Raw genomic sequence first — 19,762 nt, 5'->3', positions numbered from 1 at the left:
GACTTTAAGGTTCCTGAGAAAAGAACCATCTCATGTATCGCGGATTTTTCACACTTAGAATTGATTATTATAGTTGAGACCCCTTTATTTTTCTTATTTAGGATGTAAAGAATGGACGTGGCAAATTTCATGTTTGTGAGGTCCAATAGGACCCAATAAGAGACTATCAGTCCTGGTTTTCCTTTTGTTTGTCGACGTTTGTTCTTTGGTTGGTGGACATGGATTGATACTACCTCCAGGAGTACACTCCATGTCACAACCCTGTGCCCTTAGTGTTTGTGTTTTTAAGAGCGTATCAATAAAGATTTTAGATTTTAGTAAAGTCTTCTCTGTGAAAGGGCTTATATTTAAGAGTATAGACTTCTAGTTCTGCACTCTGTGAAATACAAAAGTATAGAAATATACCACTAGACGGACAGGGGTATTTGTATGGAGACAATCCCTGAGCTTCTAGTCACAACCAAACGGGACTGAGGTGCAACGGCATAGGTCAGCCAAAAATGACCATCAATGATGATGTTTGTAGGATAGAAAAATTATTCACCAAAGTCGTGCTCCCAAAGTAGATGATAAATGATACACACTGCGTGAACCTAACAACATTTGTGATAGAAATTGTGGAAAAAACACCTATTCCTCAGAGGAAAAAAGATAAAAATGCTCTAATAACTGAAACCACTCCAAGAGAAGGCCCAGATCCTATGACAAATTTACTGCGTCCCAAACTAGGTGGAGAAAAAAGCCAGAGTTCACAAGGCCTAGCGGGTAGTCAGGATGCATGAATAGCATTAATGCATGATGTAATCACATGGGCAACAATAAAGCCTGTGAGGCTATATGATGTAGACTTGGACTAATATAAGCTCACAAACAGATGGAAAAAAGGGGACTCAACGCGTGTCCCTAACTTTGTTTAGTTGGATCATCAGGAACATGATGAAAATATGCATCAATCATCCCACTACAATATGCAGCATATAGATTAAGGAGGGTGGTAACCAAACCACAGAAGTGCTATTAGTTGTCTGGTGGGTGTACAATCACACCAAAGATAACTAGCTAGATAAAGATTTTATGCTATATACCTAAGCTACAGAGCCAGAACCACCCAAGCAAAGGGATCCCAGTTGAGGGCAAATTATATAGAGCAAATAAAAAAAAAGGTCCAATCACCAGCCCTGATGGTGGACTAGTGATTAGAGATAAGCGAGCACCAAAATGCTCGGGTGCTCGTTACTCGGGACGAAATTATCGCGATGCTCGAGGGTTCGTTTCGAGTAACGAACCCCATTGAAGTCAATGGGCGACCCGAGCATTTTTGTATATCGCCGATGCTCGCTAAGGTTTTCATTTGTGAAAATCGGGGCAATTCAAGAAAGTGATGGGAATGACACAGCAACGGATAGGGCAGGCGAGGGGCTACATGTTGGGCTGCATCTGAAGTTCCCAGGTCCCACTATTAAGCCACAATAGCGGCAAGAGTGCCCCCCCCCCGCACTGTCAGCATAAAGATCGTTCTCCTCTGCCACAGCAGTAACAGCTGTGGCAGAGAAGAACGATGTTAGCCCATTGAGCGCATATAGAGAAGAGAACAGGAATCGCAGATCGCAGATAGGTGCGATCTGCGATTTCTATGGCCTAAGAAGGACCGTTGGGGTTCTTGAAGCCTAAAATCACTCCTAACGCTCTCCCTATAGCAGCTCCGGCATCAACAGCACTTTCCCTGAACTATGTCAGAATGCATCTGTGGCGAGCCGCGGGCGGGCAGATTTTAATACTCGGGTGACACCTGATCTCGCCAGCCACTCACTGCAGGGGGGTGGTATAGGGCTTGAACGTCGCAGGGGGAAGTTGTAATGCCTTCCCTGTCTTTCTATTGGCCAGAAAAGCGCGCTAACGTCTCAGAGATGAAAGTGAAAGTAACTCGAACATCGCGTGGTACTCGTCACGAGTAACGAGCATCTCGAACACGCTAATACTCGAACGAGTATCAAGCTCGGACGAGTACGCTCGCTCATCTCTACTAGTGATCTTTAGTGAGGAATCAACTTAGATCTCTAAAATGTCTAAGCTGGCATTCCAGTGGGTCTTATAAATGCTCAACTAGCAATAACTCTGTTAACCGGGCAGGTCAAGGAAGTGTGGCAACCTGAGAAAGGAATTCCTGGGAAACCCTTGCTGTGTGTGGCCGAGCATTTTTCTGCTGGAAAATGCATGTGGAAGCCGCCATGAGAGGAACACGTGTCACAGGAATTCCGGCACATATTACAGAATTGTTAATGTCTCTCAACTACCAGTAGGAGTGACCAACTGTTGTATGCGGTGGACCCCCAGATAATCACACCAGCAGTTAGGGCAATGTGTTGCCCCATAGCAAAGGCAGGATTGAAGCACTCACTACGAACTCTTCATACTCATTCATGACTATCTTCGGCTCCTAAACAAAACCCGGAATCCTCACTAAAGACAATACAGTTCCATTCTGTAGCATTCTAGGTTTCTCATTCACGACACCACTGCAAACAAAGGCAAAAGTGTTTGGGTCTTAATAGCAGGACACATAAGGGGCACTATGACACCAAATGAGCCTCGTGTGGCACAGAGTGTAAGCTCTTGCCTACGACCTGAAGGTTGCAAGTTCAATCCCCGCATGCGTCAGGTAGCCGGCTCAAGGTTGACTCAGCCTTCCATCCTTCTGAGGTCGGTAAAATGAGAACCCAGCTTGGTGGGGGGTAATTAAGTAATAATTACATGAAAGTGCTGCGGAATAAGTTGGTGCTATACAAATACCATGATTTATTTATTTATTTATTTTAATGTCATTCTGCTAAGTGTCTGGAAATGGTGGAGGCAGAGAGAAGGTTCTATTAAAGAGATGCCATCTGTGTCTGGATGGTGGAAATAAAATTATCGGATCTGCTCGTGCTTGTTGGGGGATCAGATAATTCTCTCTACTGGTGGTCTATCTGGACTATCTAGAGCCTGTTCACTGTGTGTGTCCTTATGTGACCACTGCTCACAACATCTCCTAATAGTTTGGTCAGAATGACCTATGTGGCGAGAAATTTGTCAAAACAACCATCCTGCTTCACTCATCCCCATGATGTGCCCCCTCTCAAATGCTGTTAACTGGGCAAAATGTCTTTGCATGTATCACAGAGACATGTCTAGTGGTCAACGATCTCTCAAAAAAGTACACCACACAATGTAGCCCTTGAGAGCCTTTTAATAGGGCAATATGGGAAATATGCTTACAGCCTCTGGTTGCAAGACCCAGTGTCTAATCAGACCATATCTGCAATCATTTACATATCTGAGAGACGTAATGCAGGCTGGGTTTTGCAGCAATCCGACACATATCTGGGCGCATTATTTTTTGTGTGAATGACTATATATATTTATTAGCTGATATACACGGCTTCACCCAAATTAATTTGGTAGAGGTGTTTACCTGTTGTTCACATGGAAAATTTTTTAAAGTCATGGTTACTTCAGAGGCACCGAAGAATAAAATACGTATACGCATAGAGGAGCGTTAGATTCTCCTCAGACTGTATGTACCGATGTCCCTTTGCAGAATGTGCCACCCCTCCCACTCTCCTCACTTTTTCCCCCTAAAGGTAATACCCCTTTTTATTCAAATGTACCCCCAGACTGGAAGTTGCAGCCCCTTCTTAGCCTTAAAGGCATACTCCATCCCTGCAGTCCATGGCCACTTCCTTATGTATTTTACAGCCTTTCAGTATATGCAGACAGATCAGTTAGATTCTCCTCAGTACATACACATAGAGGTGAGGTATATTCTCTTCAGTATATTGTGGCAAGGTGGGGTTACTTGCCCGGGATCTCCTGCTTATTTTCCCCTGCCCAGGAGTGGCAGCACCGCAATGATGTCCATAAACAGGGTAAAGTCCAAATGCTGGTTTCTCCAGCGTTTATTTCAGATAGGTATTCAGTTTACAAACAGTCCAGCATATCATATGCAACATGCAACTGCACACTGTTGTCCACCACAATGCTCACAGCAATGCACACCGCTTCTTCCACCGGACCTTCCAGGAAGGTGATTTCGTTCCGACAGGTGATGAGCGAGGGGCCGACTACCCCTTGTCCGCTCCGTGCTTCCAGGTCCCTCACAGACCAGCAGCAGGTCTACATAGACCTCAGGCCCCACAGGCCCCCATGGACCCAAGCTCCACAGCTTCAAGGACCCTGAGTTTGTGAGGGAGGGGAAATTTAAACTGTGTAGCCGCACCCTTGCAGGTGCAGGTTAACTAAATCAAACACAATGACTGTGCTCAGAGGCCCTCTACAGGCCACTCTTGTTACTGCACTGTCACAATATACACATAGAGCTGAGGAAGATTCTCCTCAGCATATACATATAGAGGTCAGCTAGATTCTCTTCAGTATATACACATAGAGGTTTGGTAGATTATCCTCAGTATATAGACATAGAGGTCAGTTAGATTCTCCTCAGTATATAGACAGAGGTGAGGTAGATTCTTTTCAGTATATACATAGAGAGGTGAGGTAGATTCTCCACAGTATATACACATAAATGTCAGTTATATTCTCCTCAGTATATACACATATAGGTTAGGTGGATTCTCCTCAGTATGTACACATAGAGGTTTGGTAGATTCTCCTCAGTATATACACATAGAGGTCAGTTATATTCCCCCAAGTATATACACACATTAGACCAGTACTATGAATAAAGCATTATAGTTGGGGGCCCTGTTATAGGTTTTGCATTGGGGCCAAGGAGCTTCAAGTTACACCTCTGATGTCCTGAATGGGTAAATATTAGTAAAGGAACACATTGAGTGGCCCAAAGAGAAATTGTGCAACCTTTTGTGGACTGATGAAAGCAAAATTGTTCTTTTTGGGTCTAGGGGTCGTTGACATTATGTCAGACAACCCCTGAACACTGAACTGAAGCCACAGTACACTGTGAAGATGGTAAAGCATGACAGGACATAAATCATGATTGGGGGTTTCTCATAATATGATGTTGGGTCTTTTTATCCCATAATAAGGTTCATGGATTAGTTTGCAGATATGAAAATACTTGAGAAGATCATGTTCCTATGGTCAAGAAGAAATGCCCTTGATATGGGTGTTTCAACACAACAATGACCTAAAACACAACAGTAAGAATACTACATCTCAGTTACAGCCAAACAGGATTGAGCCAATCACTAGGCCTCAATCCCATAGAGAATTTTATCAGGTAACATCAAAAATATAATTTATGAGGCAAAACCAAAAAATGTAGAACAATTTTCCTGGACTGTAATGCCTGTTCAGAAGTGCCAGAAGTTGGTGGACTCCATGCAACACACATCAAGAAGTTCTCAATGTTGATGCCACTAAATATTAGTTCCAGAAATCCCTTTTTCTTTACTTTCTGTAAGCCTGGGTTTACACGAGGTTGATTTACTACGGTTTTGCCGTTGTATATCCCCACTGCGGCAAAAGTGCTGCATTTGCAGTGCAAATGTGTTTGGGCAAAAAGCTGTTCTCACAGGACGGATTTTTTCCACACCGCCGCAGTGCGGAAATGCGGCGCGGTTTTTCAAGACGCAGCATGTCAATTCTTTTGACTTTTCCGCAGCGCGTTTTTGTCCATAGACCTCTATGGATGCAGCAAAATCAGCACCAATATACGCTGCAAAAATAAAAAAGTGCTGCAGAAAAAAACGCTTGCGGATTTTCCGCGCCGAATAAGCGTGGAAAATCCGCAAGACAAAAATAATATTTGAAGTGGTCTTACCGCAGAAGCAGTTCTTCTGCGGCAAAACCGCAACGGAAAAACCGCGGCAAATCCACCTCGTGTGAACCCAGCCTAAAGGATTAACAAAAACTGGATAAATTTAGTTTGTTTTGGAATTGAATGTGCAGTATTTCCAGTGCTTGAGCAGTTATGGAAATAAAAGTCATTATAATGATTTTGGGCTTTAGTCGCTTTTTCAAACTCACTGCTATTTTTTGAACACTTTTGTAATAGGACTACTAGGCCTCATGTCCATGGTCGGGTCGAATTCCGCTGCGGGAACCCAAGGACCGTGCATACCTATGCGGGCAGGTGGCGGCCGCACGGACCTCTGTACTTCTGGGTTTTCTCTACTGTTCGCATGGCTCACCGTCAGATATGCGCAGTACAGATTTTTTTAAATCTCCTGCTTTCCCGCGGAATCCGCGGCCTGTCCACAATTGAGTTAATGTCACCTGTGGGCTCAAAATAATAATAACGCTCTTTAAGCATTAAAATAAAAAAATATATATACTCACCTGTAGCACTTCTCCTGCTCCTGGCCTTTTGCGTTGGTGCTGCGATGCTCACCTAAAGATATGGCCAGTTGTTGGTCTCACTAATACTGAGTCTGAGGATCTGCCTCAGCAAGCGTGTGCTTTTATGTTAATTCTCTGCCAGGAAGTTCTCGGGTAAGCAGTGGGACACCGACAGAAGAGGCCATGAGCTGGAGGAGCGCTACAAGTGAATATAGCTGTTTTTTTATTTTCGTGTACTTCCCAAGGTAAATGAAGTATACAAAGTCAGCCCCTGCACGAGCCCCAAGACCTGATCAGTCCACCCTAGTCGTGCTTATTTTTAGGCTTAGGGTCCATTTACACAGAACAATTATTGGGTGCTTAAGAGTCCAACAATCATCCCAATGATCATCACTCCTGTGCTTTCACACAGGAGTGCTAATTGTTCAGTTAATGGAGGCAGAGCAGTTCGGGAACGCTTCCAGCCCACTCGCCTCCATTCACACTAAACAAGTACATGTTTTGCATGATCAAGTAATGAACTGAATGATAATCGTTCCATGTAAATGCCCCTTAGAGGTTCATAAGGCAAATGTAGAATTTGGGGATTTTTTTCAATATATAGATTGTGACATTGATAATAAAGATTACCAAAATTTCTTTAAAAAGGTTGAACATAAAAACTTCATTTATACAATAAATCATTTTCTGACGACACATTCCCTTTAAGGACAAGTAAATGGTGAAAAGGGCTCTTCTGCAGATTAGACTCATGTACATAACAAGGGCTACAAAACAAGACAGAGGTTATGAACGTACTGTGAACATCTGATGGCAGTGTAGCGTAGCAGGTCTGTCAGCAAAGTACTTCTGCAGATCCCATCTGTATACACAGCTCACTTTATTAGACTCAGTATGACTGGTTTAATAACCTTTAAAATTGATGGATCCGCCCAACATCTTTGGCGTTAGTGCAAAAAGCAAATTAATCCACCAACCTAGACAAACAGTACAATGCTGTACGGGATTCAGTGTAACAAAGACATTGGTAATATTTATTTCATGAAAATCTGTTAGCAATTTAGATTGGCTGTAAGCGGAGAACTTCGTGTTTTCATAACTTATTCATTTGGGTGGATTTTTGTTATCATATATACTGTGCGATATTCATGGTGTTTATTTCCCACAGAATTCAGGACATCCTACTTATATTTCTCTTAGGGGGCGTTCCCATAATAAATACTGATAGGCTACATTGACATGGGCAAGCGCGATATCCGGCCCGATATCTCACTTGTCAACGTGATTGGCTGAGCCGCGATGCTCGACAACCAATCCGAAATGTAGATGGCTGTGATTGGTTCATTGAACGCTGCCTCTGAATTTGTAAACTGGGACAGTTATTTTATTTTTATACTTGGCAATTTCCGGGTTTTTAGGTATGTAATACGGTGTGTAGTTACTAACGTCACTAGCAACAGCAGTTATAGGAATATTAGATAAGGTTGCTAAAAATTTAGATGCATAGAAAGTTGAATACAAATCTACACAGTGTAGAAGAAACTTGTTCTGATTAAAACAAGAACTGATGGGGGGCGTGGCCAAGCAGCCGAGCAGACCGGCCGCATGTAACAAGAGCTCCGACATACCAGCCATCCTGCAGCCATCCTGAGGGCCCTTAGACCCAGCTAAACACCAGCGGAGGTGAGGGGGGAAGAGGCCGAGATACCTGCGACACTTCCGAAACACCGGCGGCACAGGCAACGCCAGCGGCGGGCCCGCGTCACCACGACCGCCGCCGCCATCTTGAAAGCAGCGCCAGGCGGCCGCGGCAGAGCAAAGCAGCCGGGAGGAGAGAAGGCAGACCGAGCCACCTGCAGCGCTCAGACAACGGCACAGCGATGGCCGCCGCCATCATTTACAACAGCGCCGAGAGGCCGCGGAAGGGACAGAGAGCCGGAAGACAGGGACCGCACGGCCCACAGTGCTCAGATAGCACCACCAATAAAGGTAACGCCGACGGCGGGCCTTTAATGCCGTGACCGCCGCCACCACTATCTTGGAAACGGCACGGGCCATCCACGAGAAGGAGAGGCAGCCAGGGGAGATATAGAGAGAACCCCCCCAAGTGAGAGAGAGATCACCCGGGGCTGCACTGAGCAGATAAGGAGATAAGAGAAGGAGAAACTGACTCAGAGCCCCCATATAGCCCTGAGAGTGGGAGCAGCGCCCTTTCCCGCCATAGCCTGCAAAGAGAGCAGAGGAGGAAATAACAGAACATAAACAAGACAGAGTATACTCCTAAGGCCTCTGAGATACGGAGTATCCGGAAACCACTACATAAAGAGAGCACACTAAGCATACTACAGGTCAAGGACATTTACAGGCTCCCTGCAGGGAACCTAATATACAACCAGACTCCTTCCGAAACAAGGCATACAAAACAATCTTATCATGGGCCCCACCAGACAAAACACATTCGTCGACAAGCTTAAAGCATTTGCCAGGGGTGAGGCCCGCAAAGACCCCAGCCCTGAATCTACCCCAGCCGCTCCAATAAGAATGCCAGCAGCAAAAGACTCCAGCCCAGGACCACCTGATGGCACAGTCCAAACTCTGCAACAACTATCTGAACAGCTCCTATCCGCAATACAAACGTCCACGACCACTCTTACGGGCAAAATCGACGAAGTAAAAATGGATGTAAGCCTGCTGAGGCAAGACCTTCAAAACCTAAGAGAACGAGTAACAAGCACAGAAGACAGAATATCTACACTAGATGACACTGTCTCCCTAATGTCAGCCGCAATATGAGACCTCACACAGAAAGCTGAATACTGGAGACAAAAAGCAGACGACCTTGAAAATCGCTCACGGCGAAATAATCTACGTATTGGGGGCTTACCAGAACGAGCTGAAGGGAAAAGACCAGAAGAATTTATGGAAAGGTGGCTCCGCGAACTCCTTCCTAAGGCTGGACTATCACAAGTCTTCGTGATTGAACGAGCCCACCGAGTACCTATGAAGCCACCTATACCCGGAGCGCCAACCAGACCTTTACTAGCAAAAAAGCTCAACTTCCGCGACAGAGACACAATTCTACAAGCTGCCAGAAAAGAAGGCCTGCTAAGATATGACAACGCCACAGTGTCTTTCCGGACTTCTCAGCAGACCTCCAAAAGCAAAGAGCATCATTCTTTGGAGTCAAGAGGAAGCTCCGTGACCTGCAACTCCCGTACTCCATGGTATACCCGGCGCGACTCCAGGTGGTGGATGGAGACCGCGCCCGTTTCTTTTCCACACCATCTGAGGCTGAGGATTGGCTGGCTGCCAGACGACGACCGGAAGGACCGTAATGTATACACAATAACCCACTTCTCTCCCTGTAGGTACCGGGACTCCCACACAAATAAGCAAATATACACCTAAAATCAGTAACCACACTTCAGGAACTGTGTTTTTGATATACCTCGGACAAATCCGAACCTGAGATGCAGGACTGAGACTCTCACTACTAGCTGCTGCCTTCCGGTTAAGCCTCCTTTGGAGATGAAGATGAGCCCTCCCTCCGCTGGTACCCTTAATTCCCCTCTTCCCCCTCCTCCCCTCCCCCCCTTCCCCCTTTCTCCCCCCCCTCCCCACTCTACAAACACCAAGATTCATCACCCGGTTTTAAAAAAGATGTGACCTTGAACTATCCCGAAAAGAGGGAATTCCATAACCTTGTTAAAAGGACCCTCACAGTTGATACCTGACTGGTTAATGTCGGTTTCTAGAATTGATTTGTTAATCCAATAGTACCTCAAGTATTGCCACACCCAAAGCTATACTATGTAGGTTCCCCCTAATTATTGTTCGCTACGAATACTAACTCTACAGAGAAAGCATTCAAATTTGTTCAGTTACAAGTTGTTTAAGTTCTAAACCAGTAGTATATTACTGTACTGTAATGTTAATAAGTTGTATGCATCAAATGCTCCAGGCTATTCTTAAAGATATGCAAAGGTACTGCTACATGATAAGTGATAAAAATGCTGCCGGGCGTCGCGAGGGGACTCCTGACAGCCAGAATATAATATGTAAATTTATCCGGACCCAGTTAACCTGTCCTAGCCTATGGCGGAGGTAACTTTTGTGTCCTGGAACGTCAGAGGCATGGGATCAGCCAGAAAGCGATCAACAATAAATTATTTAATATGTTCCTGGCGACCACATGTACTGTGCCTGCAGGAGACCCACCTCACACCCGAGACCACGAGAGTGCTGCTAAAACCATGGGTACAGTGGTCCGCACACACATGTCATACATCATACTCCAGAGGAGTGTCCCTGCTGGTCGGAAGGTCACTTAGATGGGAAGTTGAGCAATGTAAAAAGGATCCAGAGGGAAGATTCATTTTTGTAAGAGCCAGAATCAATAATGACCCATATGTTCTATTGTGCTATCATAACCCACCACCAGCAACAACTGCTCTCCTGGCAGATGGCATCCAATTTGCTTCATTCTCACCAGATGCAATGACCATTTGCATGGGAGATATGAACATGATAATGGACCCCCTCCTGGATAGATTCGGGGGTGGTGCTCGGAGGGAGGGAGACACGAGTGTGACCCGCCTGGCCTCTATAATTTCAGTAACAGGATGGCTAGATTTATGGTGAGTACTCCACCTACAACAGCAGGGGTTCACCTGCCATGCAGCCCATAATCACGCACTTAGCCGAATAGACTACATATTCGGATCCCCCGGACTGTTCCTTAAAATAGACTCCATAGAGTTCTTACCCCGAGGGATCTCGGATCACTCGCCGATCCCTATGGTTTTAAAAAACCCAGGCCCGGCCACTATTAAGAGACCGAAGATACACCCATTCTGGCTCTCGTTACTTGGCCCAAATGATCGTATACCGGACCAGATCAAAATATACTACGAGGCACATGAGATGCACTCAGACATGATGTTGGTATGGGAGGCGTTCAAACCATACCTAAGAGGATGTTTTAGGTCCTCAATTTCTTATATTAAAAAAGCCACGGCGCGGGAGGGGAAACTCCTGGCAGAACATTGCCAACTATTAGAAAAAGAACATGTTGCTGACCCCTCAGACAACAAAAGGAATAAATGGCTCAAAACAGGTAGAGACTACCTACTATACCTAAGAGAAAGAGCCCAGAGGAACCTATTCTTTATCCGACAGTCCTTCTTCGAATTGGGAAACCAATGTAGCAAATTACTAGCATTTATGGTCCGACAAGAAACGGCCCCCCCGTCGATACTAAGAATTAAATCAACCGAGGGAATACTACTCACAGACCCAAAAGATATCCTGGATAGATTCCAGCAATTCTACAACGACCTATACCAGTCCAAGATTAATTACTCTCCCGAAGAACTAGAGAATTACTTAAATGACATAACGTTCCCAGTAGTACAAGACACCCACAAATCCCAACTGGACTCCCCCATTACAACAGAGGAGATCGAGGAAGCAATGAAAGACAAGGCCAAAAATAAGACCCCGGATGGCCTGCCAGTAGAGGTCTACCTACACTACCAAAAAGAAATAACTACACACCTGCACTCCCTTTACAATTGTATGTTTGAAAAGAACAGTCTCCCAGAATCAATGTCAGAAGCCAACATAGTCCTTATTCTAAAACCTGATAAAAACCCAGAGGAATGTGGCTCGTATAGGCCTATTTCCTTATTAAATACCGACTACAAAATCCTCACAAAAATTCTAGCCTCCCACCTGAACCAAGCCATAAAAGATATAATACACCCTTATCAAACAGGCTTCATCCCCGGAAAATCTACATTGGACAGCATTAGAAGGACGCAGGTGATAGCACAGGTGGGGTGGAGGTGGAGGTCGGACTGGGCCCTGGCGTCACTAGATGCAGCTAAGGCATTCGACTCAGTTGAATGGCCATATTTGATCGGAGCACTGCGGAGGTTTGGATTTGGAGACGCATTTATCAAGTGGATCACGATTATATATAGGTCTCCGACGGCTAGGGTGGTGGTGAATGGTCTGGCCTCCACCTCCTTCCCACTCCATAGGGGGACCCGGCAGGGCTGTCCGCTCTCCCCCCTCCTGTTCGCAATCGCCATAGAACCCCTAGCCCTGAGAATCCGACACCATGCGTTATATAAGGGTATCCAGATAGGATCCAGAGAGGACAGGCTGGGACTATATGCGGACGACATAATACTATATATGTCCAACCCCAAGAACACCCTGCCGTTAGCCATATCCCTAATCAACAAATTTGGAAACTTCTCGGGCCTGCGCATCAATTGGCAGAAATCCGCATTTATGCCTCTAAAACTAGAGGGTTGGAAGATGGGAGATGTGTACTGCAACTTACAAATCACCCCGCAACTTAAATACCTTGGAATCCATATCACTAGAGACTACACCCTAAGCCTAGACCTAAACATTACCCCCCTATTGGCAACTATACAGCAAAAATTCAAAACCTGGAGTTCCCTGCCGCTGTCGGTAGCGAGCAGAATAAATCTTATAAAGATGATAATACTCCCAAAATATCTATATTGTCTAGAACACGCGAAAATAACAGTACCACAAAAAATTCTTCAAAAAAACCAATTCGTTAATAATATCATTTGTATGGGGGAACTCTAGAGCCAAACTCCGTATGGTTACTTTACAGCGACCTAAAGAAATGGCGGGAATGGCACTGCCAGACTTTAGACTCTACTACTTAGCAGGACAGGTTAGATATATCCGTTATTGGCTGTCGGGCTCCCCCCCTCCCGAACTCCGAGCACCACCTGATGTCCTTTCTTTCAGAGGCATCGCTCTGGATCCTCCTGGAAAAACCAGGACTACTGACTAAACGGATGTTACCCATCCATAGACTTGCAGTGAATGTATGGCAGGCATGTAGGCGGTTGACTGGGCCGGGGGACACTCCTCTGGAGACACCTCTGTGGGACAACAGAACACTACCACACCTGATGAGCATACCAGATAGACAATTCTGGATAAATCTGGGAATAACCACACTAGAACACCTATATATTGACGGAGTTTTGGCCTCTTTTGAGCAACTACAACAACTATACCAAGTCCCAAGAGTGGGCTTCTTTAGATATCTGCAACTAAGACACGCCCTGTCAGCACAGTTCCCGGAGCCTAGACAAGCCTTCTCCCTATACCCATTAATAGGCATATTGCGCACTCAAGGACCCAAAGGCCTGATATCGGTACTATGTACCCATCTTCTGCAATCCAAGATCCCTGATGCACCAATGAAAGTGATGGAAAGATGGAAAGAACTTATTCCCTCTCTCACTAACGAAGATTGGGAAACTGCAATGTCAACATATACTATGGTATTACCAGCCGCAAACAATAAACTAACCCAATTATACATCCTGCATCAGTGTTATTTAACACCGATCAGACTCCATAAAATGAAAAGTACGGCCACAGGTCAGTGCCACCGCTGCCGAGCGGCCAATGCCAACTTTAACCACCTGATATGGTCTTGCCCAGATATCCATAAGTACTGGGAAGAAATTACAGACTACTTAACCCAACTAATAGGGGTACCGGTACCACCTGAGCCAGCAATATGCCTACTGGGTATCTTAGACGAGGAACAATGGCAATACCACGACAGGATATTTCTTACTAAAGTACTGTTCTATGCCCGCAAGGCAATAGCCCTGCGATGGATAGACAGGCGCCCCCCGACACTCTCAAAATAGCAAAACATTAATTACTCTATACTGCCATACGAGAAAATAGTCTACAAAAACAGAAAATGCCCCGAAAAATTTGATAAGGTATGGGGAGGGTGGTGCGGATCAACAAACACAGTTCCTATGCAAGATCTGTTCCAAAACCTGTTAAGAGAAGCTTTACCAAGACCTAACCTGTAAATAGGATGAACATTACCCTCTTCCAGAGACGTCATGAGCGGACACACAGAAACAATATGTTTACTGCCTTTGTATGTCAATGTAATGTACTTGAGCCTTGACTATATTATCACAATGAGCCTGAGATGCAACCAAAGATTTACTCATTTATTGTACAAAATGCATACTATTCAATAAAACGAGTTTAAAAAAAAAAACAAGAACTGATGATAAATACAGATTTGTTCCCATCAGTTTTTCCATCAATTAGCCATTCATTAAGGACGTTATATAAAACCAATCACGACAAAAGATACAAAGTCTGATGCAGTAGAAATGAACAGAACCCACCGGCTGCTCTAATATAATATATTGTTTTAAAAATACTCCAAAAAAAGGAAAATAGTAAAAGTGTTAATGAACCCCAACTCTAAAAGCCGTATGACTTGTGTGCACTTGTAGTGGCTCTCAATAGGGTCACTTTCACGCAACAGTATTTTGGTCATCATTGTGAATCTGTATTTGAAAATCAAAACTGGGAGTGGAGCAAGCACGAGAGACCGTGTGATGGAAGACGTGCGCCTCCTTGGCATCTTGGACTCGCTCCTGAATTTGGCTTACAAACAGTGATGCAAAATGCTGACCCATGTGAAAGTGGTGTTAGGCCTGTGGCAAACAAACGTATTTATGCAGTGAATAGGACTCGTTGATTTCAGTGCGTTTGTTCATTCGCGTATTCTGTGCACTCACTTCGGTCGCACAAAAAAAATGTCCAGCATGCTCTTCTTTCTTGTGCATTTGTGCAGGAAAATAATAGCACGTATTAAACTAATTACAGCAATTGCCCATTGCAATGAATGGGAGCATGCTTACGTGTCTTTTCACACGCACACAATTTGCACGTGCAAAAATATAGTAAAACAGGCGCATACATGTGCAAATATGCAACACCCAATGCACAAATACATGGCACAAATATGCACCCATGTGACAGCGGCTGTACAGTATAAATTGTAGCCTAGTGAGGCCAGTTAACAGTTTGTCACAAGATAAGAGCCCTTAAGTTCTGTTCACATTAATGTTCCAAGCTTCTGTGGAGGTTTCCGTCTACTATTATATATATTTTGTGTACGGTAATGTCGATGCATATCACTCCTATCTGCTGTGTTCATCATTTTCTCTCTCGTCTCATTAACAGTTTGCCACACAGATAAAATGGGGACAAATTTTGGATCATCAGACAAGATCGCAGAAGACGATGATCGCCTTGGTCACTTGTGGGGTCTTGTTGGCCGCTTTTATTCTGGCTGGGTATTTCCTTTCCAACAGAGAGAGCTGGAGTCCTGGAAGACAGAGACTGGTTAGTTTATACAGCTGGCAGAGTGGCAGTTAATGTCAAAGATGGCATTTTGTGTTCTCCATTGCATCACCTAAAATACAGAATCAGGTTAATATGTTCACAAAGCTAATAACAGGGGAATAAACTATTTCTAACTTATAAGAAATTCTGCCAAGCTGAAGCCTTCACAGAACTTCTCTGTATACATGACAATTCACAAATTTATCAACTGTATGCCATGACCCCAGTAAATCAATTTAGCGTCACCTGTGAGGCTTAGGATATGCTCACATTAGCACCGTTTCCCTTTTCAACAGGCGTGTGGGTATTTTTGACAGTGAGAATACCGGATACCCCATTATAATTTAGTAGAGCAGTTACAATTTGATTCCTATGAGTACGGATCCATCACACATATTATTAGAAATTATTATGTATGAATCTCAGGGTAATATAGCAGAATTCTGCATATGGAAGAAAATCATAGAGTTGGAAGCAAACTCCAGGGTCCTCGGGTCCAACCCCCTACTCGCTGCAGGATCACTAAATTATCCCAGACAGATGTCTGTCCAGCCTCTGAAAACTTCCATTGAAGGAGAACTCACCACCTCCCATGGCAACCTGTTCCACTCATTGATCCCCCTCACTATCTAATATCTAATCTGTCTCCTCCCTTTCAGTTCCATCCCATTGCTTCTAGTCTTTCCTTGTGCAAATGAGAATATTGCTAATCCCTCTGCACTGTGACAGCCCTTCAGATATTTGTAGGCCGCTATTAAGTCTTCTCTCAGCCGTCTTTTCTGCAAGCTAAACATTCCCAGATCCTTTAACCGCTCCTCATAGGACACGATTTGTAGACCGCTCACCATCCTGGTAACTCTTCTCTGAACTTGCTCCAGATACTAACTGTAAACATGGCAGCTGAGATATTAGAAAAAAAAATATTTATTTTTATGGCTGTGGTTTGATAAGTATAACAACATAAATGGGAAGAACGTGATCCTAGCTTAATCACAAACACCCAAAAATTTTCTTAAGAGGCCTGGGTTCCAGCAGTCCATTCTTGTCAGCAGAATGATAAGACTGTCTTATGACAGCCACAACTTTTTGTATGATCAATCCTAGCAATGTGTGAGTGATACTGCTGATAAAGGTGGGAGACATTGTGATGCCCCCTAGAAAGGAAATCAAGCTACATCCTATGTTGTGTTCTCCTGCATACCCCCTTCTGTAGGCAGAGAGGATGCAGAATCCTATAGTCCTTGTTTTGAGGCTGTCTGCTCCATTTAGGAGATTAATTAGCCCAACAGCCCAGGGCACACAGGCTGCGTGCAGAAGTGCATTTATTCATGTAATACAGAAGTTTACTAGGCAAAATATTTTAAGAAAATACAACAAGGATATCCATGTTTCTTTTCCTATAAAAACTGTGGTATGAATCTAGTTGATGCATTTATAGGGTAGCAGATGCCTCTTGAAAAACGATTTCAAGGAAAATGGTAATTGAAATAATGTTTCCATGTGAGATCACAGTAGACATTTTGTTACAAAAAATGTGGTGAAATTTTGAAGAAATGTATCAAAATAAATGCTGTAATTTCTTGTGCTTTACAATGGTGTAAAGAAATTGAACGTACAGATGTAGCAAGTGTTAACATGACTGGTGCGTCGTGATTACTTGATTTACTCTATTTTAGTACATTATACTTAAGTTATCATAACTCAATAAATGTCAACGTAAAATTTGCTACATATGTACCCATAATGTGCACATTGTGTTCTTCTCATTTTATTTCGCAACATTTATTGTTCTCCTTTCCATTGTGTTCTGCTTAGTATTGCAAAATGTAAAGCTTAGTGCATGTAAAATTATGTGAAGATCATTAGATACTGCCGTTTTTCTAACAAACATCATATTTTCGGTTTTTAATGCATGAAATGGCTTGAAATCTGATTGGCTGTGATGTCTTCCACACTAACCCTGCTTGCCATTTGTATGTCTGTATAGGGTGAAGACCCATACTGTACCGAAACGGATAGCCAAGGAAACACTCTGGTGTCTGTATCTGCCCATTCTCAGGACAAACCGAACACTGACGCCCGGGAGAATGGAACAGGTCAAACAGTCTCCCCTGCTGCAACTAATGGGCATTCAACAAAGAAACAAACTGTTTCTGATACTGAACTATAAGATGGGTACACTAATACGTTGTTTGGTCATCAAGGGAGATACAGACTGTGTCATTTGACTAAAATAGATGAAGGTTACTAGAATTATATCAATCTAGCACCACCGAAAATAAGAACATTCTAAAAAATACATTGTTTTCTTCAAAGTGGTGTTCCTGTTACCTTACCTTGTTGATTTTCTATCACCAAACACCATAATGGTGGGATTCAGTTATTCAGACTTCCAGAGTTTCAGTTTGCTTTACTCACAGACTACTCATATATAAAGAGTTTAGAATCATCAATAAAGTAGAAAACACTCATAAAATAGCTTTTGTATTTGCTTAATTAATACTCAGTCCCCTAAAATAGTTTGTCTACTATCTCTGATATCACAGAAGACATGGCCTAGGAGGTTATAATTTGAAAAGCCTGGTAACTAATTCCTAAAGTTTGGATAATGTATAAAGTTCTTTAAAATTGTAGAAAAACAATTCAGCTCACCAACTCCAAACCAATATGGTTGGAGCATGGGCAACGTTTGACCAACCGTCGATACTGAAGAAATGTGTAGCAAGTCCAGGTCCAAAGTATGGAAAGTTTTAAAACTCTGGTTAATTGATCCATATTCAAGATATAGAGAAATAACCACAACACATTCACTCTTTTGATGTGTTTTTGGTGCTACCAAGTGCCCTTACTCATAGCCAACTATTCTATTTTTTTGATAGATGGATAGATGGATTAATAGAATTTACTGTTTTTAAACTTTGGAGGGGCTGGACCTGTTACACATTTATAAAGTTCTTTAACTTTGTTTGTATTATTGTACATATAGTGGGTAAATGTAAGGAATGCATATATACTGTCACATTCTTAATTATATTAGGGGAAATTCAAAAATATTACATTGAATCAGTTTATTCATCGTTTATTAAATGCAAGACAAGACATGTATTCATACAATAGATGCGGTTGATGGTATTACTCAGTGTTGTCAGAGTTCCCACATGGCCAACACTTTAATGAGCAGATAACAAGTTACACTTGGATCATGTACATCTTCCCTTTTCAGAGAGCATTTAATGAGCAATCTTCATTTTCACAAAGCCACCAGCCAAGACTGGACATCTACATAATTATTTTATTAACATCCTTATTCTTTTTAGTCATATCTGAAGATAATAAGTCCAGCAGCCAATTACTTCCCTCTGCCTATTGAGAACACACATACACACTGCCAAACCAAGTGTGCACATATGTGGGCAGTCAGAAGAAACAACTGAAAGACCTATCTAATGTGTATGGCCAGCTTTAGTTAATTTGTCTTAAAGTACTGTATAGGTAATGGCATTTTGCCTTAATGGTGTTTAAGGTCAAACCTTGTACAATTTATCTTTATTGGTAGCTGGGGGATATTAACACCAAGTCCACCGTTGACCGTATATGAAAAAGCTTGAATGGCCTGTGATAAATTACCCCATTTTTGTCAAACATAGCTTGTGTTACTGTTATGTATTTGCAAAGAATAAAAATGTAAAAACGCTCTAAACTTCCCACCTTCAGAAGACATGGAGGCGAACTATGTATGCAGCTTGTTCACTTAATCGCTTGCTGCTTGAGCTCCAACGTTGGCAAGTTGAGGTCATGTCTACAACTAGTACAAAAACAATAGCAGTGCTGTTACAATTGAAATCCAGTTACAGATTTGACTTGTAAATGGCAGTTGGTGTCGGACAGGTTTTTATGGGAAGCTTTTTTGGTTTTCTTATACATTCCCTTTGCCATAAGTATCAAATTTGATTTCTATTACAGTTTGACTATGCAATAGTACAACTCTAGTGAGCGCTGTGTACTACGACACAGGCATCATCTACAACACATGGATATAAGATGAAAAATGAAGCAACTTTGTAAAAGGTGTCTAAAACTTTCCTACCATTTGTTTGTAAAGCTCCTATGCAGAATAAGCTTCTCCAAAGTGATCATCATGGAGTCATGTTCACTTTTATCTGTCTTCTGCTTTTGACCAACCTACCACATGTACATCAGCACAAAGAATATAGGAGACTGCAGGATTATA

General features: G+C 43.1%; 1 protein-coding gene across 1 annotated transcript in view; it reads left to right on the top strand.

Moving 5' to 3' along the window:
- The window catches only part of CD34 (CD34 molecule), a 96,996-nt gene extending 77,782 nt beyond the window's left edge, over positions 1 to 19,214 (top strand). Inside the window, exons 7-8 of the mRNA XM_066600222.1 lie at positions 15,370 to 15,531; positions 17,519 to 19,214. Coding sequence (XP_066456319.1) covers positions 15,370 to 15,531; positions 17,519 to 17,701 — 345 coding nt within the window. The 3' untranslated portion in view covers positions 17,702 to 19,214. The remainder of the gene's footprint in view (positions 1 to 15,369; positions 15,532 to 17,518) is intronic.
- Positions 19,215 to 19,762: the final 548 nt, after the last annotated feature.

The sequence above is a fragment of the Eleutherodactylus coqui genome, chromosome 4, assembly GCF_035609145.1.
Source record: "Eleutherodactylus coqui strain aEleCoq1 chromosome 4, aEleCoq1.hap1, whole genome shotgun sequence".
Classification (NCBI taxonomy): Eukaryota; Metazoa; Chordata; class Amphibia; order Anura; family Eleutherodactylidae; genus Eleutherodactylus; species Eleutherodactylus coqui.
Note: the sequence above shows the minus strand (reverse complement) of the source record. Positions and strands in the feature narration are given on the sequence as shown.